The sequence below is a fragment of the Myxocyprinus asiaticus genome, chromosome 19, assembly GCF_019703515.2.
Source record: "Myxocyprinus asiaticus isolate MX2 ecotype Aquarium Trade chromosome 19, UBuf_Myxa_2, whole genome shotgun sequence".
Taxonomy (NCBI): domain Eukaryota; kingdom Metazoa; phylum Chordata; class Actinopteri; order Cypriniformes; family Catostomidae; genus Myxocyprinus; species Myxocyprinus asiaticus.
In genome coordinates this window covers 8,584,881-8,611,289 of record NC_059362.1, presented here as the reverse complement: position 1 = coordinate 8,611,289, position 26,409 = coordinate 8,584,881, and the positions used below count along the sequence as shown (strand labels likewise).

Genomic DNA, 26,409 nt, shown 5'->3' with positions numbered 1-26,409 from the left:
CCCCGTCGTGCAGCCAAAGCAGCGCCAACCCGCATCTCAGAATAGCATTCTGACATGATATTCTTCTCACCACCGTAGACTTTGTCAGTTCGAACCAGTCTGGCCATTCTCTGTTGACCTCTCTCATCAACAAGGCATTTCTGTCCACAGAACTGCTCCTCACTGGATGTTTTTTTTTTTGTTTGTTTTTTTTTTTTTGGCACCATTTGGAGTAAATTCTAGAGACTGTTGTGTGTGAAAATCCCAGGAGATCAGCAGTTACAGAAATACTCAAACCAGCCCATCTGGCACCAACAATCATGCCATGGTCGAAATCACTGAGATCACATTTTTTCCCCATTCTGATGGTTGATGTGAACATTAACTGAAGCTCCTGACCCGTATCTTCATGATTTTATGCACTGCATAAAATGCCTTGTTGATGAGAGAGGTCAACAGAGAATGACCAGACTGGTTTGAACTAACAAAGTCTATGGTAACTCAGATAACCACTCTGTACAATTGTGGTGAGAAGAATAGCATATCAGAATGCTATTCTGAGATGCGGGTTGGTGCAGTTTTGGCGGCACGATGGGGACCTACACAATATTAGGCAGGTGGTTTTAATGTTGTGGCTGATCAGTGTATGTTTGTTTAGTTTGAAGTGTAATTTGAATTTAGAAATAATTTGGGTTTAATTTTTTTGTTTCATTAAATTAATTAAACTTTTCAAAATCAATGTCGACTGGTAGAAGTGAAGGGCGTGCAGATACAACAAGGAGAAGAACCTCCACTGACCAGATTAGAGCCTTCCACATGCAATTTCGCCAAACCCACTTGCGCCTAGCCTTTGCGCACGTTTGCATGAAAATACCAACACTTCATGGCCATGCCCATTGACATGCACTTATGAGTTAAGGCACTGCGCTGCTCTTAACGCTTGCACGCTCAAAACAGGACCAGAAGAAACATTTATGATCTTGCACTATTTTTAGTTCATTAATATAATAAACATAGAAATAGAAGCATTTTTCAGTAGTGGTCTCAGATTTTTATACATTTAACTATTAAACATTTGACTGCCTTTTTGCAAATTGGCAAAACCACGTTGAGAGACACATTTAATGGAAAACTCCTGAGTCTTGTGAAAGCATAAGTGATAGTGGCATGACACTGTTAGCGAAATATGCTAGTTGCCATTAGCATGTTGGCCCCCTGTTCACACCAGTAATGACCATGCATTGATGTGATGTCTGAAACACTTTTACTAATGTGACTCACTTCAAAACCCCAGGGGCCACAATTTTCCTCCATTTTGAGAAGTTCATTCTATTTGAAGAAAGACGTTTGACAACTCTGCCGAACCCATGGATAGAAAATCCACAGAAAAGGTTAAAAAACACCCTGCACACCACAAACCCTTCAGTGTCAGAGTCTGTTGGCTGCAACAACTGAGTGATGCAAAGTGATGCAGCCATGAAAGCCATTATGGAAGCTCACACCTGAGATTCAAAAGTCAAAGACTCTGTGTGGATTTAAAAGGCAAGTTTAACTTCCATTACCAATGCAAATCATCCCCTGAAGCTATAAGTACTTTCAGACAAGCAGCCAGACACTCATAACTAGCTAAAAAACATCCTGCTTTAAAAAAGAAAATATGTAAAAACATGGACGATGGATGACCAAATGTTATGCCTTCAAAGGTTAATTCAGCCAAAATGTAAAATGCTGTTGTCATTTTCTCACCCTCATCTCATTCCAACATGCAGAATGTATGGGGAGAAAAAAGATGAAAGTGGATGGTGACTAAGGCTGTCAGTTTCTAACATTCTGCCTAACATCTCCTTTTGTGTTTCACAGAAGAAAGGTGAGTAAAAGACTTGTCATTTTGGGGTGAATTGTCAATTTAAGAACCAAAAATGACTGAATTCTTGCTGTTTGCAGTGAATATTATGGATACTACTGGATTCCAACATTGGAAAAATGTAAACAAATCTGGAGAAATAATCAAGAGATGATGCTTTCATTAAAGGAGACATCAAAAGGAACCACTAACAGTTACTAAAATAAAGAATATAAATGAAGTTAATAAGTTGAAGTTAATGAAATCAATATAAATGTATGGCTTTTATAGTGAAAGCAAAGAAAATGAACCAAAGGAAAATTATTCTGATTCTTGTTTGCCTTTTTTTCTGTAAAGGAAAAGTTCAACCAAAAATGAAATTTCTGTCGTCATTTTTACTCACCCTTGTGCTGTTGCAAACCTGTATGTGTTTCATTCTTCTGTGAAAGACAAGAGCTGATTTTTAGAGAATATCCTTGCCACTCCTTTCCAAATAATGAAAGGGGACTGAGGCCGTTAAGCCAGTGCTCTACATTCCATTACATAGTGTGCTATATATAAGTCTCTTGAAGCCAAACTGTATAATATCTTTGAAGAACGAAACAAAATTTAAGCCTTTATATACTTACAATGTTCCCCTCAGTTGTAGCTCTAAAAATAAATAATGTAGCATTAGACGCATTGCATCAAGTTTCATGTGAAGGACATTTGGTCATGAGACACATAAGAACCAATGGTGTTTGGCATAAAAACACAATTTCTGTAGCTCTTTTCAGAGCTTTGGCAAAGGAGAAGATTTTCAGATTTTTTTTTTTTGGAGCTTAAGTATATTTGTAAGCTTTTTTTGTTCTAGTGGAAGAGAGAAAGTCATACATGTTTTGATCTACATGAGGAACATGAGTAAATGATGAAAATGTTCATTTTTGGGGAATGATCCCTTTAAGGTAAAATCAAAGGAAGGTCCTCTCTCAGATCCCAGGTGCCCTGAAAGCATGGTGACAGTTATATTGGACCTGTTACAAGGGTCCAGTGTGCCATATGTGTCCTTGGACCCATTCCCTCATCAGAGTGGTCACCTCTAAGAGACCATTCCCAAAAGAGCATGTCAATTCAAGCACACGCCAGTTAGCAGTCACTATTCAGTATTCTCCTCTAATGTCCTACAACGTCCTGTAGGCTAACTAGTGTCACCAGGGAGTAACTGTTGGGTTGAGAACAAGGGTACATAGGAACAGACCAAAAAGGAGGGAACACATGAAAAACCAATATATCAGCCAACTTTTGTGCTTTCTGAGATCATCAGCCTCTGCAAATAACTATGCCTACTTGGGTGTTCAGCAGAAGTGTTCTCTTCATAAATCTATTGAAAGCCTTGTCAATTGGTACTCAGTACTCAATGGAAACTGATTTTCAAATATTTTCATTTTTTTATTTTATTTATATATATTTTAAGTAAATTATAGAGTACATTTTCTGTAAAATACATGTTCAGGAAATGATTTCACCCTTTGGCTCCACTGCTCTCTAGATATCAGTATTGGCTATTGTAAAAACCTATATCGACTGATTTCTAAAAGAAAGAAAGAGAGTGAGCGAGTGAGTGAGTGAGCGAGTTAGTGAGAGAGAAAGAAAGAAAGAAAGAAAGAAGGAAGGAAGGAAGGAAGGAGGGAGGGAGGGGGAGGGAGAGGGAGAGAGAAATAAATAAAGAAAGAAAGAAGGAAGGAAGGAAGGAAGGAAGGAAGGAAGGAAGGAAGGAAGGAAGGAAGGAAGGATCACTTCGACAGTCGAGAGGAAGAGCAATTGACAAAATTCTTGCTTGATTGGTTTCCCCTCCTACACACCAAATCACCATCCAATAAACCTGTGATTAAGAAATACGGCTACATTAGAACTCATTTGGTGCAATCATGTGCTGGGAGTCCCAGCTGCTGTCTGCACAATGAAGACAGATCACTAGCATTCCTGAACAGCTCTCTCCTGCACACACTAAACCAAATTGTTCACAGTAACTTCCCACAGCTCACTTGCTTTTCAGGAAAACTTGACAAATAACAAACATGTGGTCTAGGCACATAATCTACTTTGTATGAAATGAAAATGTGCAGTTGTTACATTAAGAAGGTATTTCTACCTAGCCTGACCCTTAAAAATGTCATGCATATGCATAAAATCAAACATTCCACGTGCAGATAGCAAGTTATATATTATATTTGTTTTATCTGCCAATATATTTTTAATTATTCTATCTTTAATACTTAATCTATTTATCTTTATTCTTTAAGTGTAATATGTCTACTATTGCTTTCTGAGGGTTGCCACACTAAATTTCATTGTATTGTATACAATGACAATAAAGTGTCTTATGTCTTATTCAGCCCTGAAATTCAGTTTTTACAAACCTTTTTAGTAGAATGGGATGTACCTTTCCTGCTCCAGCATGACAGTGGCCCAAAGCAAGGTCCATAAAGAAATGGTTTATTGATTCTGGTGTGGAAGAATTTGACTGGCCTGCACAACACCCAGACCTGAGCCCCACTGAGCACCTTCGGGAAGATTTGGAACACTGACTGCAAGCCAGAACCCAAAATGAGTGCCTGACCTAACTGATGCTCTTTTGTCTGAACTGGAGCAAATCCCCACAGCTATGTTCTAACATCTAGTGGAAAGTCTCCCCAGCAGAGTGGAAGGACCAACTCTGTTAATGCCCATGGTTTTGAAACAACAAAGCACATATGTGTGTGGTGTTCGGGAGTCCACGTAGCTTTGGTCAGGTAGTGTATCTTGCATACACTGCCATGCATATTCTATACAAACTGAAAGTAGCTTTTATGATGCATTTTGGTTAAAATGTGTTGTCCACAAGGAAGACACATTTGTCTGTAGGCTGCCTTGGCCTGTATGAATCTTGAAGGTTTGAGTGTTGAGTTTCTGAGTCGGCAGACAGAATTGTGAAAGTGTCATTAGGGGACACAGTGTGAAAGATCCTTCCTATGGGTGAAGAGCAGGATAGAGAACTGAGACATGGTTTAATGTCCTCTGTCTGTACCTGCTCTCCAAAACCCATAGGAGGAGAGGGGAAAAAAAGAGTGAGACAGAGAGGAGTGACAGAGATACGAGAGGCATAGCTCTCCACAAGGACATGGCCATTCAGAAAAAATAAAAAATAAATAAAGTCAGGCTGCTTTGTTGTTGTTGTTTTTTTTTTTTTTTTAAAGGCAGAGTACTAAAGATAGTGTTAAAAAAGCTAACATACTCTTCCTGCTCTCAGCCAGTGGCCTCTTGACTTTGCTTATAAAAATGGAAAAATGTTCCATTGTTGCACATGCACCAAAATCCATTAATGGCACGAAAAATAAACAGCAGGTTCATAATGACCCCCCTTTGCTATTAGCATGTGTAGACGCTCCCTCCATGGCACAGAGAGAATTGTCGTTTTAGATGTGGGCATCGGTACAGCAAAAAAAAAAATTATGCTGTGGTATGATAATGGAGAGAAATCACATAATACACAGACACAAGTTAATGAATAAATTCTTCTGCCGCCACACTAATTCTTCCTCACACAAGTGAGATTTGGAGAGGACTACAGTGGCCTCGGATTAATTTATTTTCTTGAGCAATAATGGGTTGATTAAATTGTGTAGACTAGAAAAGAATTTGCATTGTGCAGGCATAAAGTAGACCAACTTTAAACTCAAACTTAAATACAGAATCTTGTATCTATTATTTTTATAACTCACCACACAATCAGGACTGGCAAAATATGTTTCCATGTCTTTCACTTGATCTTGCCATAGAATGGTGCCAGGAACCATTCCCCTAGAGCAGGCCTACTCAACTTCAGAAGGTCAGGGGCTGCAAAGCTGGATCCCTGTACCCTCGAGGGCCGCACTCTTAATTTTTATGATTATATATATATATATATATATATATATATATATATATATATATATATATAAATTATAAGTAAACATTTTTATAGTAAGAATACGAACGGGATAGTTCACCAAAAAATAAAAATTCTCTCATCATTTACTAACCTTCATGCCGTCCCATACGTGTATAACTTTCTTTCTTCTGCTGAAGACAAATATTGATCTGTCTCTCATCCATGAGATATTTTTTTCTAAATAATCATCATTTAAGTCATTGGCTTTTTTACTATAAATCTCCACTTTCAATTTCAGATGTGAAAGTGAAACTAAAAAGTGGCCACATGTGACTACAGATGTGAAAGTGGAAGTGGAGATTTAAAAAAGATAGTAAAAAAAGAACTTGCATATTGATCTGTTTCTCACCGACACCTATCATATCACTTCTAAAGACATAGATTTAACCACAGGAATCGTATGGATAACTTTGTTGCTGCCTTTATGTGCTTTTTGGAGCTTCTGCAGAAGAAAGTAAGTCATAGACATCTGGGATGGCATGAGGGCGAGTAAATAATGAGAGTATTTTTATTTTTGGGTGAACTATCCCTTTTAGTATTTATTTTAAACATAAGGGGTGTGATATATATCGGTTCTGTTGTCACTGTGATTGTCAACTAACAAACACCATGAGTGTTTAACATCACATCACACCAGAGATGTGTTCATAAACAAGAGCGATATGTCCAAAATTAGCACCAAATGTCCTTTGTGACAATTCATAAAGATTTGTTCACCCCCTTAGCGTTTTGTGCCAAAGTAGATCACTAAAAAGCATTTGCATGAAGGTGTCTAAACAGTTATTTTTTCCTGTACATACTGTTGTCATGACAAGTACATATCTCTGATGAGCTATTCAAGATATTGGACAGATTCGTGCCGTGTTCAAGTGAGATTGCAAGCGCACATGTTTGAGTGACAGACCACACGTGAGCGCACATGTACTGTACAGTATGTGAACGCGCTTGCAGACCGACCGCCGCTCTCATAACATCAGCCATGCTCAGATATTGTTTGTTGTTTTTTTATTTATTTATTTTTAACATCCTCTTGCAGTTGAATTCCCTCTCTAATGTGATTCAGCAATGTAGAAAACTAGCATAAGTCCTCATGAAAATGGACACCTCATAATGAATACAGATTTCATAGGCTGCTGATAAATATATTTCTGATGATCATAACACGGGCCGCAAAAGATCACGCATGGGCTGCATGCAGCCCGCGTGTTGAGTAGCGCTGCCCTAGAGGAACCTGGGGTTAAGATCCTTGCTCAAGGGCACAATAATGATAGATCATATCTTGCTTCTTTCGGGGATCAAACCAGCAACCTTCTGGTCACCAGTCCTGCGCCTTCACCACTGCAGCACCTCAACACAAGTCTGTTGTCAATGTAGTTGGTAGAATTCAAACCTGAGTAGATTTGAACTATAATGGATGTCTAGTCACCAAGCAGCTACAGCTGCACACATTGGCAAGACTGAGGCTAATGGAGTCCGCCGCAACCAGACCTTATGCAGTCGAGTTTCCACATTTGTTAAATTTGGAGATGTAAGCACAAACGGAGTGCGATGGCCCACCCAGTGTGCACCACCTTCCTGATCATAGCATGTCTACCAAGAAGGTCTATTATACCTGAAGAGAGCTTTCTAATGGGAATTCAGTACTGGGCAAAGGACATTTCTGAGGCAATTTCCTGTGCCATAAATGCCAGGTGACTGAACATTTTGGAGCGGCAGTACAATAATGTTCATCAGCAATGACAATGCTGATTGGCTGATGGCACCACAAGACTGCACACAGTCCGAAGCTCTGTGATGTGAAAGTATATACTGTATATATGGTAGAGTATATGGTACACAGCTTTTGAATGGCCATCAGTGGAGAAAAATGCCTTTTGCTTTTAGAATGGTGTAATTACAGCATCTACCAGCAGAGGCCAACCAGCCCATGCTAACCCATGCTAACCCTGACCCCAATACTGCCAGGTATGAATTAAAGTAGGAAGGCCTAAGTATGAACCTTTCTGCTAAACCCTCTCTCACTACCCAATCCCAACTCTTGGAGTTTATGAAGAATCAGATGAAAATGTTCAATAGCACAGTAGGTTGTGTGGGCTTTTCTGTGAGCTGTGTGGTGGTGCGACAGGCACTCCCATTTGCCTTCTGCCCCGCTGCAAACCATCACATCAAAGATGAGATCATAGTTAGTGTTTATCCCCCCCCCACCCCCACCGGCATGGTTATTGGGAGCCAGGCGCCGAGCTCTGATAAGCACATGTGTTCCAAAAGAACTGTCTCCCCTTTTGCTGTCCCTTCCCCTCATGCTCTCTTGCCCCCGCATTTCAGACCGGCGTAGCATCAACGTGACAGGCCATCTGGAAACTGCATGCAAGTACAGTCCTTTACTACAAATGCTATAATCTACAATGGCAGACAAGTGGCGTTAGCTAATTAGCTGGTGAGTTTCTGCTAATACTTCGCTAAACTTGGGTGCCATTGCTTTCTGAGGTGTAGTTTACAAAGTTCTGCTTGTAGAGGTGAGGAATAAGCAGGGAGCAGGCTATACAATATTGTCTAGATGTCTAGGTCATGCTACAAATAATGTTGTCCCATGGAAAAAAAAAAGTAAGAAAGAAAAATCTCTTCAATATTTGATTAGTTTCTCCAAGACAGCAATGACATTTTGGGGAGCAAAAAAAAAAGTGAGACTTTTGCCGAAGTCTTCTGCTTCTGCTCTCAGATGTTTCTCCCCCCAAAAAAGGCCCCAGTAATTTTGAATGTCAGTTGTAGAGTTTCAGAAGAGATCAACAAAGTCTCAAACAGTTCTGAGATTTCCCAAAATATTAACTACTGCAATCAAAAGTCAGAGATTTTATATGGACTCCAACTGAGCAATTTCATTTTGATCTGGGACAATTCTTTATGTTTAGGGTAGAGACATTCAATACTTCAATGTATTGCAATCTTTTACTCAATTGTTTTTCTTTTGTCAGCACTTGACTTTGGTGCTTTGGACAGTTACTATATTCTTAGCTCATACTAAGAATTTGGATGGTATTGAAATCATTTGGTGTACCTTAATTTCTACAGTATGTTTCCTCTTCTGAAAGACTTGCTCTGAATGGTGATTAATCTACCTTTTTCCCAAAATATTAATGTGAGAAATGTCACTAAATATATAAATTCTTTTAATGAGAATATCCGTACAGTGTTTTAAGGTAAAATAATAAAATCAAATAAATTCCCCAACCCCTTGTTTTCTGTGTAGGTTTTTTTTACACACCTCGTGTAAAAAAGGCTTGACAACATCGAGCTGAGCAGTACCACTGAAATATAACTGTAGCTAAAATCAGAATACACCGCCTCCCAGTTTTGAGTAGCTATTAGCATGGCAGAATGATTTCAGTATCAATTGTGGATTCAACGAGCATAAAGAGCCACTCATCCAATTCAAAACCCCTCCTCAGTCTGTCAGTGAGACAGAGTGCTTTTCAATATGATATTTAAAGCACGTGTTGGGAAAACATTGGAATAGATGCTCTGAGATGTTTGGAGCTATTCTGGTACAGCGCAGAATGATCTGTCAGGGGCAATGTATCACTCTTCCTATTAGCTGTGTGTGCGCTTGAGTATAAGAGAGCCCACAAACAATACACGAGCGTCTGCATGGGCATATTTGCATGCACATGTTCTGTGTGCATCCAATTTGTACTTGGAGCCATATAGACATACAGAGAGCATTCTGTTGTGAGAGACTATGGCCGATGGCTGTTTGAGTTGGACAAAAAAAAGTGGACTGCATCCCATTTTCTCATAGACAACCCATCCAAATCCCTTTCATCACTGCAGAGGACGCACACACACACACAAACCGGTGCATCATCACTATAGGCATGGGTATCAAGTATCAAAGATACAAGAAACAATGCCTTTTTCAAAAACTGAAACTAAATGGCCAAAAGTATGTGGACACCCCCTTCTAATCAGGTTTGGCTATTGCAATATTTCTAGTGAAAACAAATCTTAAAGCTACGCCATAACATTCTAAAGATTTACAACATTGTGGCAACAAATTGGGGAGGGACATTTCTGTTCCCTGATGACAGTGACATTTGAAGTAAGGGGGAGTGTTAATTTCTGTGCCACGAGCATCCCCAAACAAAACTGCAAAAATAAGTACTGTTTTCAAACAGGTTTTCCGAACTGGAAAACTGACGCCCATCTGTCTTTGGTCAGGGGCCTCGAGGGTCAGTGGCCTCATTTTCGTAATCACAAGTTTACTGCTTTATTTTGCATATTTGAAATTAAATTTTTCATTATTTGGACATTAAATCTTGGGCGGCCCTCCAAAAAAGTTGGTAGCCCAGGACCTCACAGGATTACAATCCATCCGTGCATGTACGTGTTTGTACCAGCCTGATCTCAAGAAAATTAGGCGACTGTGGCAAACTTTTTGCAGAATGAAATTAGGTGGTTCATTACATGTATCGCAGCAGTTCCGATGTGATTCTATGAGACCAGGTTGGTTTGTGCCTACTGCCATGCCATTACCTCCATGACACAAAAACACACACTCACACACCAGAGTTTATGTGTGTGCACCTCTGCTCATTTGAGTCTGAACGTGATCTCCTCACCACTTGCAGATCAATTGGCCTCTAAATAATCTATGATCTTCAGAATACTCGCTTCTCGTCATTGATCTGGCCTATTGATCAGGCCTTGAATGCTTCATTCTCCTCTGAGTGCTCTGTAGTATTACACCACCTCTTTCAAATGGTATTCATAAGACTCTCCATTCATTTCCAGTGAATTCGCAATATATTTTGCTCAACAGTGAAGAAAAGACTCTTTTTTGTCTCTTTGCAGCTGCTAGAATTCTTGACACTGTGTGACGCATTGATGCGCAAGAGATGCAAAACAAGTGTCTCTTAAACTCAAAAGACTGCTACACTAAAGCATCCTTTGTCCCTGTAAATATCCCAACAATTGTGTGTTTATGCAAGTGTGTTAAAACACTGTATTTAAATGTCGTTATGGATTTTGCATGGGTGCACACAAAGCCAATGTCTCTACCACACTGTGTGTCAATTGGAAATCATAGGCAATGATGCAATGTCTTCTGATTGTCCTAACGCTAATTCCTTCACAGTCTGAGGCAAGATTACTCAGCATTCATGCCTAAAAGAAAAGACTATGCACCACTCATCTAAGCCTTGTGATGAACCTTTCCAAGCTGAAACCTTTCAAATTCACTAACCACCTATGGACCTTAGTCTGGATAAACATATATAATTAGAAAACATGAAAACATGGCTGTGAGGAATAGAAGTGCAGTCTGTTTAGTGGGTTGTACTGTTGTGTACCTAAGTATTAATTAAGTCGACAAAATATTTAGGGCAAAAAAAGTCCATGGCATAGCCAATTGTTGCGAGAAGGTATCTTTATCCTCGGCTCATGTATTTAAAGATGAGCATAGACACTAGCTTTGCACTGAGGTCACTTCTGGGGCACTTTTGGTGTGTTTAATGTATATACAGACATTTGTCTAAATTGATTGTGTGTGTTCACTCAAAAGAGTTTGCTGGGAGGTCTGTGGCTACAATATAGCCACCTAAGTGAAGAGGACCATTATGATGATGCAAAAAGCAGAAGAAAGTATGGGTGAGGACATGGATGGTTGGTGAGGAGGTCAGTCACAGATAACATTATCCAGCTCACAGCGCTAAACTGACAAGACAGCGGTTTGAGTGTGTGACTCACATCCTACCCCAGAACCATCTCTGGAATCGTTTCCTCTTCACTGGTCTGATGTCACTGAGGAGACAGAGCCTACCCAACCAGCCCTCCACACTGACCCGGGCCTCCAGCTCCACTAGCATGACTGTCAAGCTACTGCTATCACATTCTTCCCAAAGAACGTCTAACAATTAATCATTATGACAGAATCCTCAAAGGAACGGAGGAAAGGTGGATGGACAGAGGAAAAGCATACAGGAGAACATGACACTGTAGAGCACAAACATTGTTACCATCAAAACTTGAAATCGGCTAGCTACCCTGTTAAAAACAATTCAAGATTGTTTGCCTAAGGTAAACCAGCCTAAAGCAGGCAGTTTGCTAGTCTTAGCAGATTCTAGCTTGGCAATATGGTCTTCAGTTTGTCTAGCTGGTCTCCCAGCTTGGCCAAGCTGGTGATTAATTGGTCTAGCTGGTCCCCGAATATGGCCAAGTTGATTTTTAGCTGGTTTAAGCTGGTTTAGCTGGTCCCCAAGCATGGCAAGGCTGATATTCTGCTGATCTAGCTGGTCTCCCAGCCTTACCAGCTATCAAGAGCCCAAAAAAATCTCTACAATCATCAAACCACACCAGCAGGTCTTTCACCCTGGTCTGATTATAGCTGTGTTTTAGAGAGTTCTAGAGGAGTATTGCTAGCTACCCTGCTAAAAAAATGCTTTAGATTGTTTACCTAAGGAAAAACAGCCTAAACCAGGTGGTTTGTTGGTCTTAGCAGGTTTTAGCTGGCCAAAATGGTCTTCAGTTGGTCTAGCTGGTCCCCCAGCTTGTGTTCATCTGGTTTAGCTGGTCTCCAAGCCTGGCCAAGTTGATGTTTAGCTCGTTTAAGCTGGTCTAGCTTGTCCCCAAGCATAGCCAAGCTGATGTTCAGCTAGTTTAAGCTGGTCCTCAAGCATGGCCAAGCTACTGTTCTGCTGATCTAGCTGGTCTCCCAGCCTGAACCATCTGATAAGTGCCCAAAAAACCCTCTAAAACCATCAAATTAGACCAGCTGGTCTTCCAGTCTGGTCTGTATTTTTGGTTATAGACAGGCTTGGAGCAACAATTAGTTTGGGGACCAATTAGACCAGCTAAGACCAGCATATCATCTTAGGCTGGTTTAGGCTTTTTTAAGCAGGAAAACCACCTTTCTACTTTAAGCTGTACTTTTGTTTTAGCAAGGTAGTGAGACATGCTACTTTTTAGTTCAATTACATTAACAAAAATAAATAAATAATACCTATTGACATTTCAACTTACCTTAATGAAATAACTTATTTAAGAGGCTTACGACCCACAAAAAAAATAATAAATAAATAAATAAATAAATAAATAAATAATTTTTCATTTAATATAACCCAAGCTATTAGCTAAATGGGTCAGCTTCTGAAAGTAAGGCATCCAGGGGAAAATAATGTTTAAGTGCTGGATTCCATGCAAGCCTAGGATGAATAAGGTCATAAGAACCAGGGGTTTTCATAGTCTGGAAAAGGCTGGACAACACAAGTGGAGCTCAGAGGAATAATTAGGGCACAACATTTAGTCCCCGCTCTAGAGCTAAACCAGAGGGAACAGGCAAAGGTCAGGAGATGAGCAGTCTAAAGTAGAAGTAGTAAGACATTTAACCTTCTCTGTCTCTCTCTTGAACCCTTTAGAGTGGCTAATAATGCATGCTAGATATGAAACCCTGCATCCAGGCAAGTTCACCGCACCACTGGCTCTAAATTTAGACCGCCATCATGATGACAATCTATAATTATAGGAATGCATCTGTGACATGTATTAATTGGGGTCGTTATTGGAATCAGTTTTCTGTGGCATGCACAGTGTTCATCTTATGTATTCATAAACTACACCGACTCTGACAATACCAGGCAGTACTCACAGTATTTCACAAAGACCATTAAGGGTTTGAGTCAGCCATAGCACTTAAGTTGAAGTCATCCTAAAGCTTGTCACAATCCATGCTTACAGGTTCTCCACATGCAGTCATTTAATCAAATTACACACTGTCAAGTAATCAGAATTAAATAAACTCATACAGGGTTTAAGTTACTCCCCATATAATCACATTTAGGCTGATTAAACACCATAGGGGTTGCTTTAAATCAATTAATTTTACTGTACCGCTTGACCAATGTAGATTACATTGTGTTTCACATCTTAACACAACTACAGGCCACATAATCACTATACAGACCCGGGTTTTGCACAAGTCTGGCTGCAAACCACAAAGTACAATACAGGTACAGTAAACCCTACATCACTATGGCAACCGAGAAGTCACTTACTGGTTTAGAAACCATTGCTTTCAGAGGTTGCAACATTATTGGGCTTTAAAGCAAATATGTACCCGTCTTAGCCATTCGGCTCTTGTGTCTCCTGTGGGAATACACCAAATCCCACCTCAATATTCTCACACTGCATTTTAGCATCCCTATTAGCTTTTCTGGCTCTGCCTCAAGTAGACATGAGAGTATTACTACCAGTCTGACAGCAGAAAGCAGAAAATATATGCTGAAGAACATGCAATGATGAAGTGTCACCACTTAAAACCAGAACTGAAGTCACATACAAATCTATTTTCACCAGTCCAACTACTAGCCTATAGGTTCGTCAGGGGAGGCCAAGCCATAAACACTCCTCTCAGTAAACTGACCAATCAAAATGGAAATTCACAGTAACACAATGCTGATTGCTTCCATCCAAAATGTGTCAAAAAAAAAAAAAAAAAAAAGAGGCGGCAAAATGAAATTTTCCACATCAATAACCAATCATTATCACAGGTTACCTTTCAAACCAATTATCTTTCAGTATCACATTAGTGCATCATCATACCTGCTTGCCGTTAACTCAACATGACAGGTGAAGAAAGATAGCCAAAATATAGATGAAGCTTGAATTACTGAAGGATCTTAAAACAAGCAAAAAACTCAATGACAGAGGAATTGAGGATGACGTTGCTCTACACATACAGTAGGTGAGTAGATGTTAGATGGAATGGGGCCCTCAAATCATTTATAAATCATTGTATAGGTCATAGTGTATAGTTTTTTTACTATATTGACAAGTGTTGGATTGGTGATCAGAAAGATTTGCTTCATTAATTACCTAGACTATATGAAGATATCAGGGAGATATCATTTGTGTATTGAAGCATAATTATCAGTAAAAATATACATCATGTAGTGTTTTATTGGTTAGATCATTACTGATTTACATACAGTAACAACCTCCCCAGATAATTCCCTCATGGACCGCCACTGACCCTTACTACATCTTCATATTGAACAAAAAAACACAACAAAAGCTTACAGATGGACTCAGCTAGAGAAGTCAACCTTAAATACTGCTTTCAAGCAAACTGATGAGGTGCAGTGTTTTCTAATGACCAGCTAATGATCAGGACAGCTATTAAGCTGAAAATGGTCACTGCGCCACACTCACCTAGCATACCCTTGCTAATTATCTACACAATGACAACCATATTGTTTTCCATTTGCAGACACCGAGGAACAAAATCAATCTATCTCTTTATAGATAGCAGACACCTGAGCAGAGAAAAACAAACCCAGAGACGAAACTCCACACTCTGATTTTAATGGTGCTGCTCTTAACCAGTGTATTGATTTAGTGCATAAAGATACATGTAATTACGTTTACATTTACATTTACACTTAATCATTAGTGCAGTTATGGTGCAGACATCATTACAAAGCTAAGAAGAGGCTTTGATGGCATCCAATTTGTAACATAATAACGCAAGCTGTCATAATTAACAGTAACAAAAGGCAAAGTAACAACTGAAATGCACTTGAAAGGCCTCCACCACCATCTAAAACCAGCACACCACTCATTAGATTATACTAATAAGTTATATTATCCTTCTCTTGGTCCAGACAGCACATGAACTAGTCAGTAGATTTGCTGTGTTTGCGAGTTACAATAGTCCAACAAAATAGTTTCAAACGCCTCTTCAGGTATTCGTTAATCCAAATCTGTCCCGCAAATCCACTTCTGCATTTTGGTTTGGGGTTGTGAAACAGTTTCCACATGGCTTTAATTGACTCCTAAGTACAGTATGAGTATGAGAACCCTGCTTCAAAATATGTTAAAAGTATTGTTTGAGCCAGTTAAATAACCGATGCAACCGTTGGCTACTAGATGCGGGTGTGTCCAGCAACTTAGTAAGTTGAGAAGCATCCGTCTACGGTGAAAAAATGACGTCGAGTGCAGGCGAGATGGAGGAGAAGCTAAAGTTTCTGTGAGTGATTTATCTGTTCTGTGTGATTTTGTCTGTAACCACATATGTTGATATAATTAAAAGAAAAAATGTGTGGAAAAGTAATTGTTGGCAGTCTGTGTGAATTTGATTCATACATTGATAGATGGTTCGTCTTGTTAATGATGTGATGCAATGAGCACTGCTGCAGTTCATATGTAAAACACTCTCCCCTGCAGAATGTTTTTAGCGACAATAAAGCTAATTCCTTGTCATATTAGAATGATATCTTAGTTTTCCCAGCAACATGTCGTATCTGTGATCAGATTTTCAGAAGATATGGCCAGACATGCAGTCCACCAATAATGGTAGGGCCCTATTTTAAGATCGCTGGTGCTAAGAGCTAAGTGAAGCGCTATGCTTCAAATCATAAGCGCAAAGTCAGTGGGCATGGCCATGAAGTTTTGGTATTTTCGTGCAAGCACGCGGTAAGTCTAGGCGCAAGTGTGTTTGACATAATTACGTGTGCAAAGTGCTAATGGGCTGGGTCAAGTGCATGTTAATTCTGATGTTCTTCTCCATTTATTCCACCATCCTATTATATAGCCCATTCCCTGTCAAGCACCAGTAATATAAACAAAAGCAGCACATTCATAAGAAGTTGGTAGTGTAAATGGACTGTATGCAATGAATTAAAAGAATATAAATATGGATTTAACTCTTTAATGCATTAACTGCGTACTTGTTAAATGTCAGGCATTTTTCTGTGACAGTGACACGCTCCTTTTATACTCATGGAAATTGTGGTTTGTGTCAGGATTTGTAGGCTCTGTTAAATTATAATTGAGAAAAATAAATAATAGAGAATGTAAGTATTATTCATTATTTTCATCTACTGACACACAAATCATGGCTAGTATTATAAGTGATTGTATCACGCACTTAACTTCTTCTGGTCAATTTTGAAAAATGTAATTCATTTATTGAAACATGAAAAAATTAGACCAAAAAATATTTCTAAATTCAAATGACACTTCAAACGAAATGAAAATAAAATCAAAATAACAAAGTGGTCAAAAAATCCTACCAAATCCAAACATTTTCCAACTTCTTCCAGCGGCCCTTTTCGCAGTGACTTAAATATCACTCTACAACAACAGGTGCAAAAATACAAATACAAATTAAATCACATATATAATTGTAAATATAAACATAACATTAATAATATAGAAAAAATAAACTATGACCTATAGACAGTTTAACACAAATAAAAAAAAATAATTGTTACTGTCAGGGACATAATTTGATGTTCCATTATATTTTCAGAGTTTGGACATGAACATTATTACCATCTGCTGATGGAATCTCCAAACTGCAAATGAAGGAACTGACTTTTGAATTTGCAGTGAGATAAGACCTGCTTTTGAAATGTCTTCAAGCTTTTCTCAGGAAAAATGTTAATTGCACTTTTCTTCACTTCATTTACATACAATACACCCACAGTTTGCGTGCATACACCCACGGATAGCGCAAACACTCCCGCCCACTTGTGCTTAGAATTAGCGCGCTCAAGAAAATTGGATAAAACATTGTGCATAGCCTTTGCGCGCTCACAAAAATAGAGCCCTTAGAGTGACAGCAGTAGGAACAGCCACTTGGAATGTACAGTACAGTGGACTAGACACATTAACGACAATATTGCTGCATGTGTGAAAGGGGCTTAAGCTGTAGACAAGATGTGGACTATTCCGATAGTCAAAAGCATAGCTACATGAGACTGCACACATCTACATACACAAAGGAGCGATCACCCATCTTGTGGTTTTAGAAACAGACGGATTTGTGTAACATGCAGGGGCGTAGATTCCAGGGGGATGGGAGGAGGTAACCCCCCAATAATCCAAACAAGCAAGTACAACCTCCCCATTATTTATAGCATGATCAATGGAAACTTGTAAATGCTTCACGCTGCAACCCCCCAATGTTCAAGCCAAATCTACGCCCTTGGTAACATTAATGGCGCACACTGCAATTTGAACTGCTTGCTTGCTGCTCTTGAGGGTTTCTGTCACTTCAAACCTTTGAATACGTTTACGAGACAATAGGTCACATCCTGCAGTGATTCATGGCCTAACCCAGACATGGGCGAGCTATAAATTATAACATATAGTCCCTTAGGCACTACTAAGAACAAACATGAGTATAATTTCTCTACGCAATTGTTTTGTGATTTATAGGCGTGTCATGTAATAGTGTACGTATATAAACAATGCATTGACAATCACAATACCCAGCCTAATCTTGGTGGTGTAACACTGAATGTTAGTATGGATAATGATCATGAGTTCCTGACAAGATTACAACCAGAAGGAATGTTTTTTCGAAAGCTTTCTAGTCAGATCAAGTTCTTTGTTGAGCCCTAAGGGATAGTTCATCCAGAAATGAATATTCTGTCATGATTTACTCACCCTCACATTGTTACAAACCCATTTGACTTTCTTTCTTTCTTTCCTTTGGAAATCTTGTTTGACAGCTGTGGTCACTGTATTTGGCAGCTTGGTCATTCTGCTATAAATAACTCCTTTTGTGTTCACTGGAATAAAGAAAGTTAAATAGATTTTGAAAAACATGAGGGGGACTTTGATCAGCTGAATGGATGGCGTAAGAAGCAGGACATGATTCTGCAGGGTGTAAGGGATTTTGAAACATCCAAGTGTGAATCTGCATCAAGGATGCGGCAGTGATCAGCAGGGGTGTGTTCTTATGAATAAACATAACTTTTTAATAATTATAAGACGTGTATGACTATTTCCTCTTCAGATCAATCAGCATAATTACATGAGCGTAAAGGTAATTAGTTAGAAATGTCTCTGATGTCCAAGAATATTAGTGATTGCCAAGCCAGTATCTGCCAGTAATTTTCCAAGATGCAAGCAATAAGAACTACCCAGTGCTGAAATTGTAGCTTGTCAAGCTACAAGACGTTTAACTACATTAAAGCGACTGTATTGATAAAGTAGTTAGCTACACTATAAGCTACCAAAAAATATAGCTACTACATTGAAGCTATTGAGGGGAGAGAACATAATGTATATTTGCAGTATGTGTAGTATTTATCTGACACAAAAACAACTAGATTAAAAAGTTTGTGGACAAACTTTAGGTTGACTTGAAAAAGCCTGGTCTGAAAGTTTAAATATTAGATAGATAGATAGATAGATAGATAGAGACAGACATATAGATAGAGACAGACAGATAGATAAATAGATGCAGACAGACAGACAGATAGATAGATAGATAGAGACAGACTGATAGATAAATAGATGCAGACAGTCAGACAGACAGACAGACAGACATATAGATAGAGACAGACAGACAGACAGACAGATAGAGACAGACAGACAGATAGATAAATAGATGCAGACAGACAGACAGACAGATAGATAGATAGATAGATACAGACAGACAGACAGACAGACAGACAGACAGACAGACAGACAGGTAGATAGATACAGACAGTCAGACCACCAGACAGATAGATAAATAGATGCAGATAGATAGACAGACAGACACACAGACAGATAGATAGATAGACACAGACAGACAGACTGACAGACAGATAGATAGAGACAGACAGACAAACAGATAGACAGACAGACAGACAGATTAGCATGTTTTAGCATGTTGCTAGCATGTTTTTCAAGCCAACCTTATAAGGATCTCAATTATGGTGACATCATTTATACAGCATTTAAACAGACCAAACTATCTAACAATAAAACTACAAAACACCATCATATAATTAATGAAAACAGCGAGGAAGAGCAGCATCTGACTTAATATATTAGTTTGTAAAAAATATTGTAATCGGTATGATATTATTTTATGTTGCTACAAAAGGAGATGTAAAATCTCATTTTGTTAGATTTCTCTGATAACAAGACTTAATATCTTATGACATTTTGCTTTCCGAGCACATGTATCTGGTTTGTAAAAAAAAAAAAAAAAACATAAATAATAAGTACGAAAATAATTTCTTGCAGTGCAGTTACTTTCCAACACTGAAAGTACCAAATGAGGTCACAAATTCAGCAAAGGAATTGGCAAGTCTGGGTGAGCGAGCATGAGATAGAGCGAGAGAGAGGGTGAACAGAGAGGAAACAGCATTCATTGTTAGACTTGTGTGTCTTCATTAACTCAGCATTCTCGTCATTCAAACATGCGGCTGCGTTCAGGTCGGACTGTGCTAAGATAAAGACTAAATCAGGCAGAGGACGACAGCAAAAAACTCAAATAACCTCCAGAATTAAGCAGCAGAAACAAAGACGGCCATTGATTAGCTGTCTAAGGCCAAAATGGAGGACACAGAAATAGAGTGGGAATGGGAGTGTGTGTGCTTCGTGAGAAACGTCTGAGTGGGGTGTGTTAGATCTCAGAGACAGTTAAGTTTCATTCAACACAAAAAAGCCTGTTTGCAATGTACACTTCATTGTAGACTCCACATGGACCTTAAACACATGAAGAGACAGAAGAGAATTTAGAGACTGCACATAGAGCCTATCCTCTTTGGAGAGGTATACACACTGACCAGACTGTGTGTGCGCACGTGTGTGTGTGTGTGTGTGTGTAAGTCTGTCTCTTGACAGAGTCTTTTTCATTTGCAGCCTTGGCAGAGCTCAGCGGTGCATCCCGGAGGACAGAAGAGGTCTTCAAACAGGGAAGAGAAAGAAAAAGAGCCGTTTCCTCTTCTCAATCACAGTTGCTTCAATGATTCCAGTTAACTCAAACACGCATGAGCAATCTAAGCCCCTATTCAATATAAACACTCCAACACACAAACACACTCTAAGGCTGCCCTCTCTCTGACCAGTGTTATTACAGGTTCAAGGTAGTTTTTATTTCAATGCTATTTTCAAACTGACTTCTAATATCTTCCTAGTTCAGCCAACTTAAGCCTAGTGCACACTACACGACACAAGCTCGTCTCCTTTGATGCTTTGAGTCGACGAGTCATGACCAATGATCGTGTAGCGTGCGCACTCCTGTAACGCCCGACAAGTTGCAGACGCTACTACAGATTTCAAACCAGCTTGATATCTAGACATCTTGTCTCGAAAAACCGACAGTGAGCAACAGACAATGAAAAATATAAAGAGCAGAGGAGCAAAACAAGAGTTTAAACTTTGCTGGTTAAGTGCTGATTTAAAGGGAAATAACCATGCAAACGGACAATTTAAAAAAAGCCAATGCATACATGCAAAAGAACTTCATGAAATTCTTCAGTGTGTCTGATATTAACATGCAGGGACACAGATATGAGAAGCACGCACATCAGAAGCCCAGTTACAGGTACTGCACTAAAATAACTCAGAATTCTGCTCTAAACATCATGTTTGCGTATAATAAGGAGAAACTAAGCGCCAGTTTTAGCGGTTTCTTTTTTTCTTTTACGTTTTTGCGCTTTATTATTATTCAGTTATACACAGGCGTAATGATTGATGTACTGTACGTACTCATGAAATCAGATACTCCCCTTGAAATCCAAGCACAAGTGGTCAAAAGAGACGATCAGGTGTAACGGCGATTTGTATTGCTTGTACACTTGTGATCGAATCACCCAAAAGGCATCTTAATTCTAGGTGTACACAGGGCCTCAGTCGGGGACGAATGGTCGTGCAGTTGATATACCCAGTCTGCGATCAGTCGTGTAGTGTGCACACCAAAACCGCAGAAAACAAAAGACTGTTGCAGGGCGCAGACTCATGTAGTGTGCACTTGGCTTTAGATTAATTGACGGTTTAGTAAGCAATATTTTATTTTATTTCATGCACACTTTTCTGTTTTGTTTTAATATATTTCAGTTTAAAGGTGCACTCAGTAATTTTTTGAATTTGTCATCTTGCACATACACTGACACCTAGCGGCATGGATGCAGCAGATTACAGATGCCATTATAGAAACTCACTTTTCATAGTCAGCCATGATTAATTTAATCCATGAGTGAAAGTGTCCAAAAAGAGGGCAGTTACTGAGATTAAGTGAGTAGTATTCGGCTGGTCATGTGATTCTAACATGGCAGCCCCCATGTGCGGACCCTCTCCAAATAGAATAAAAGTACTTTTATATGGTTACTGATATGACTGGTTTCCTCATTTCTTTTGATTGGTCATGATTTTATGTTTCAAAATTACTATTAATTTTTTTGTGGAGTAAAACTTTAATCAGGAAAAAATGACTTCGTTTTAACTTTATTAATTATTTAAAAAAATTATATATTATATAATTTGTATCGGTAACCTTTCTAAGCACTGTACACCAAATTACCATCTACGGGTGGTTTGTTTGATCCTACACTGAAATACAGGTTGGACTATTACGACATGTGAAGATTGCTTGATAAATACGAAAGCTAATTTTGTGTTGTTGTTGTTTATTTATTTACATTATTTTATTGTTTTCAAATTTGTTCCATTTTAGCTTTTCTTTTACTTTTTATAACAGATACATTTATTTCAGGAAGGTTTTCAACCACTGTTTTTGGTTTCATTCTGTTTTATATTATTATTTACTTTTTGTTAATTATAAAAAAAAAATTAAAAAAAAATAAACCACTTCTTTTTTTTAGCTTTTTGTTGATTATGTTAACATATTATATATATATATATATATACACACACACACACACACTACCGGTCAAAAGTTTTGAAACACTTACTCATTCTTTATTACATTTTTTTTATTTATTTTTTTTATATTTATATTTTTCACATTTTAGAATAATAGTGAAGTCATCAAAACTATGGAATAACATAAATTGAACTATGGGAATTATGTTGTGACTAAACAAAATCCAAAATAAATCAAAACTGTGTTATATTTTAGCATCTTCAAAGTAGTCACCCTTTGCCTAGAATTTGCAGACATGTACTCTTGACATTTTCTCAACCAACTTCTTGAGGTATCACCCTGGGATGCTTCTTAAACAGTATTGAAGGAGTTCCCATCTATGTTGGGCACTTATTGGCTGCTTTTCTTTATTATTTGGTCCAAGTCATCAATTTCAAAAACTTTTTTTTTTTTTTTTTAATTAAATTTGAGTTTTATAATGAAAAAAATTAATATGGTAGCACAATTAGATTTTTGTCTACAAAACTAATTTCAAACATTTAAGCATACGCCTTCAGATCAAAAGATTTTTAAGATCATGAGAAACATTTCAGTCAAGAGTTTCAAAGGTTTTGACCAGTAGTGTGTGTGTGTGTGTGTGTGTGTGTGTGTGTGTGTGTATTATTTTTTTTTTATTATTTTTTTATACAATAATACCCTGGCTTAGACTGAGTGTGCTTCCAATATCACACTGAAACCATTTCTATGCACTGCCCAGATGTACAGTATTACCAAAGTTCGATCCATCACCAGTTACAATGATTTGAAAATTGTGGAGGGATTCATTTAGAACTGGACTTTCAAAAATGATTATTATCTAGAAAAAAATGGGTGGGTAAATATAGGAAGCAAATACACAACTGTAAGAATTGGGAGGGATATGCAACCCCAGTTAGAATGACTGCAACGCCCAGAGTGGCCACACAAAACAAGAGTCTCCCAAAACTTGTCTGCAAGATGCCTGGATCAAGTCAACTTGGAAACACTTCCCCCTCATTTGGTGAAATTATGCAGAGAGGATGTCATATCCGTTTGGGTGAAGGAAGTCAGACACCACACACACAGATGGAGAGAGAAAGGGACAGAGGGGTAGAATCTCATTAGGTCTGGATTGTGTGAGTGTGTGTGAGTGTGTGAGTTGTGACGACCTGACAGGATCAGATTAGTGATGCACACACACTCTCTCTCCTCCTGTCACCCCCATCTGCTGTAGCACTGACAATAGGGGTGAAAAAAAAAAGCTATGAACTGCTTAAATGGAGTCAAGCTCAGCTGCCACTGCCATTTGCACTTCAAATACAAATATGAGCACACAAACAAACACCTGTAAACACATGCACACAAACACATGCACCCTTACACACAACATGTAAATAACAGAAATGTGCACACACCGACAAAATGCTCAAGTCACCACCCATAGAAGAGGAAACATACAATATAGATCCCTTTAATATCTCAAAAGTTTAACTTGGAAAGCAATGAAAAAAATAAATGAAGAGCATATGGAGACTTTTGCTGAAGTCTCCTGCTTTTGTTCCCTTTGAAAAAAGACCCCAGTAATCTCACATGCGATTGCGATCAGATCTGCCAAAATAATAAACTCCAAGATTTCTCAAAAAAATCAGGGCTATGCTATCCACATTATTGTTTATAGCTCTGTAAAATTACTGCATTTCAACAATTTAGCCCATTTGTGTCTATTTTAATTTCTTCTAATACATTTTAAGACAAACATCTGAGATAAAGTTGATTCTTCAATGAAACATACAGTAACTAATATCACCAGTAAGTCTGCTGAGCTTTGATAGAACAAACTCTGAGCAATAACATTTCCCAATTATGCACACTCCGAAATTTCATCTGCCACGAAATTGTATCTAACGGTGACTGGCACCTAGAGACAATTAAAGAAATGATTGAAAGCCTTGATTTTCTCAGTACTCAGTTTCCGAGACTTCCATCAACTGTCTGAAACAACTGCACCTCCAGGCAGACAGATGGAGAGAAAAACTCACCGTGGCCAACTCGCAGGGGGGCGGGGGAGCGGTAGATGGCGACAGGTGGCGGGTGATGCACGGCTCCTGCCGGGTGATGGTGGTGCTGGGTCTCAGAATGAGAGATCGTGGAGGAAGAAAGGATGAGGGTGTTATCAGGGTTTGAGCCCCATGCGGTGCCAAACACACACCCAACGGCCAGGGGCAGCATGCGGGCGAGCCACAGGGAGTATCGGGTCTCAAAGTTGGGGCGCATGTTTGTCGCCACCTCCTCACCAAAGAAGTGGACGGCTTTCAAAAACAGACTGGTAAACTAGGACTTGACGTCCGTTAAGATTCCATGGCAGGGATCGCAAGCACCCTCTTTGACAAAAATCCAAAGCAAAATCCTGGGGAGATCTGAGATATTCTTCCTTCCGTTTGGCGAAGAAACACGGGTCCTGAGAGACTTCACAAATATAGTTATTCCTCAGTTCCGGCAGATGTTATTTATCAGAGGCAGAATCAGTGCACTCTGTAACCCCAGCTGACCTAACTCACCTCTGGAGGAGGGAGAACAAGACAGGGAGTCAACGAGTGGCGAACAGCAACCTGCGCCACTGCTTTGGAGCATCTGTCAAGCGACCACACACTCCAATTGGTGCTGACCCTCTTCTACTGAACTGAAGCAAAAAGGAGATCACTGTCTTGTTCCACTGTTGAGTCCGCTCACACAGCCAATGAACCAAAAGTCCTGACAGAGATCCGAGCGCCAAGCCCCCTTCCAGTCGCTCAGCGAGAAAGAGAGACAGAGACAGAACAGAGACTCTCCAGCGGAGAGGATGGAGAGAGAAGCTGGCAGAAGAGGAGAGAGAAAAGGAGCGAGGGGGGATGGATGGGGGAGGCTTGACTCAGGTGAAAGTAAGCAGAGACGATGGGATGGATGTGGAAGAGGAGGTGGGAGTTGCTCAGATGTGGGCCAGCCCCTATGCAAATTGCTTCACAGCACTGAACAAATCAGGAAGGCTGGCTGCCTCTGCAGAGGAGTGAGCTGCCTTTGAGTCACGAGAAGGAGAGAACGAGAGCGTGTAAACGACAGCGAGCAAGAAGAATGTGAGAGTTAGGGAAAGAGAGAGATGCCTTTCAGGCAGCAATAGAATCAGATTTCTCACAGCGAGTTGGTGATAAGGATGTCATCTGAGCTGAGAGATCTGCTACATGTTTCAGATGGGGCTGAAAACCCACAGTGACACAGAGAGATTCATAATACATATATTGTTTCAGGTTCCAATTTATATTAGGTGTCTTTAACTACTATGTACTAACATTAAAATACATACAATACAATGTACCTATTGTGTAACTACATGTTGTTCTGCAAAATTCTCACAAGATTCACATTTGCTGCTATTGAGGTTGAGGTACGGGAAGATTTAGGAGGGTCAGGGTTTAGGGTAAGGGGTAAGGTTAACAGTATAACTACAGATGTAATTAAATGCAGGTACTTTAAATGTAAGTATAATGCAACAACAGGTATGTACATAATAAGTACATTGTATCAAATGCTTCAATACATATAAAGTGCATCCATGTTATATATATATATATATAAGGTGCCAAGTAACAGTAATCAAAATAATAATAACAATATTCAATATAATAAAAAATAAAATAAACATTTAACTAGACATCACTGAACATAAAAAAGAATACTGTAAAAGATGTACATAGATACCTTATGGTTATGTTGATCAAAACAGTGATTGGTTTCTGAGGGGGTGCATCTCAAAAATTTATTTAGCTGCAACTGATTATCCAAATTGTTTACATTTTTGCTGAACTGGAAAACTGTGGGATGAGGTTTGAGTGTTTGTCAAAGTATTTCTCTCTCACCTCTATAAATTTCTCACAGTGAAGGAGAAAGTGTGTCTCTGTCTCAACCTCACCCTGACCTTCTTTAGGTAGCCATGTTTGTCTGTATGTGCCTTTTTTATGGCTAGACTGTGACCACTTTTTGAGC

General features: G+C 39.1%; 1 protein-coding gene across 7 annotated transcripts in view; it reads right to left on the bottom strand.

Moving 5' to 3' along the window:
• Window positions 1-26,409, bottom strand: part of LOC127410426 (neurexin-3b) — a 491,153-nt gene that overhangs the window by 147,029 nt on the left and 317,715 nt on the right. For 2 of the 7 annotated variants that reach the window (XM_051645683.1, XM_051645684.1), the window contains exon 1: window positions 24,432-25,029. The exons of the other annotated variants lie outside the window; for them this stretch is intronic. In XM_051645683.1, the coding sequence (XP_051501643.1) occupies window positions 24,432-24,666 (235 nt within the window). In that variant the 5' untranslated portion in view covers window positions 24,667-25,029. Of the gene's footprint in view, window positions 1-24,431; window positions 25,030-26,409 lie in introns of those variants that run through there. 7 annotated transcript variants of the gene reach the window in all.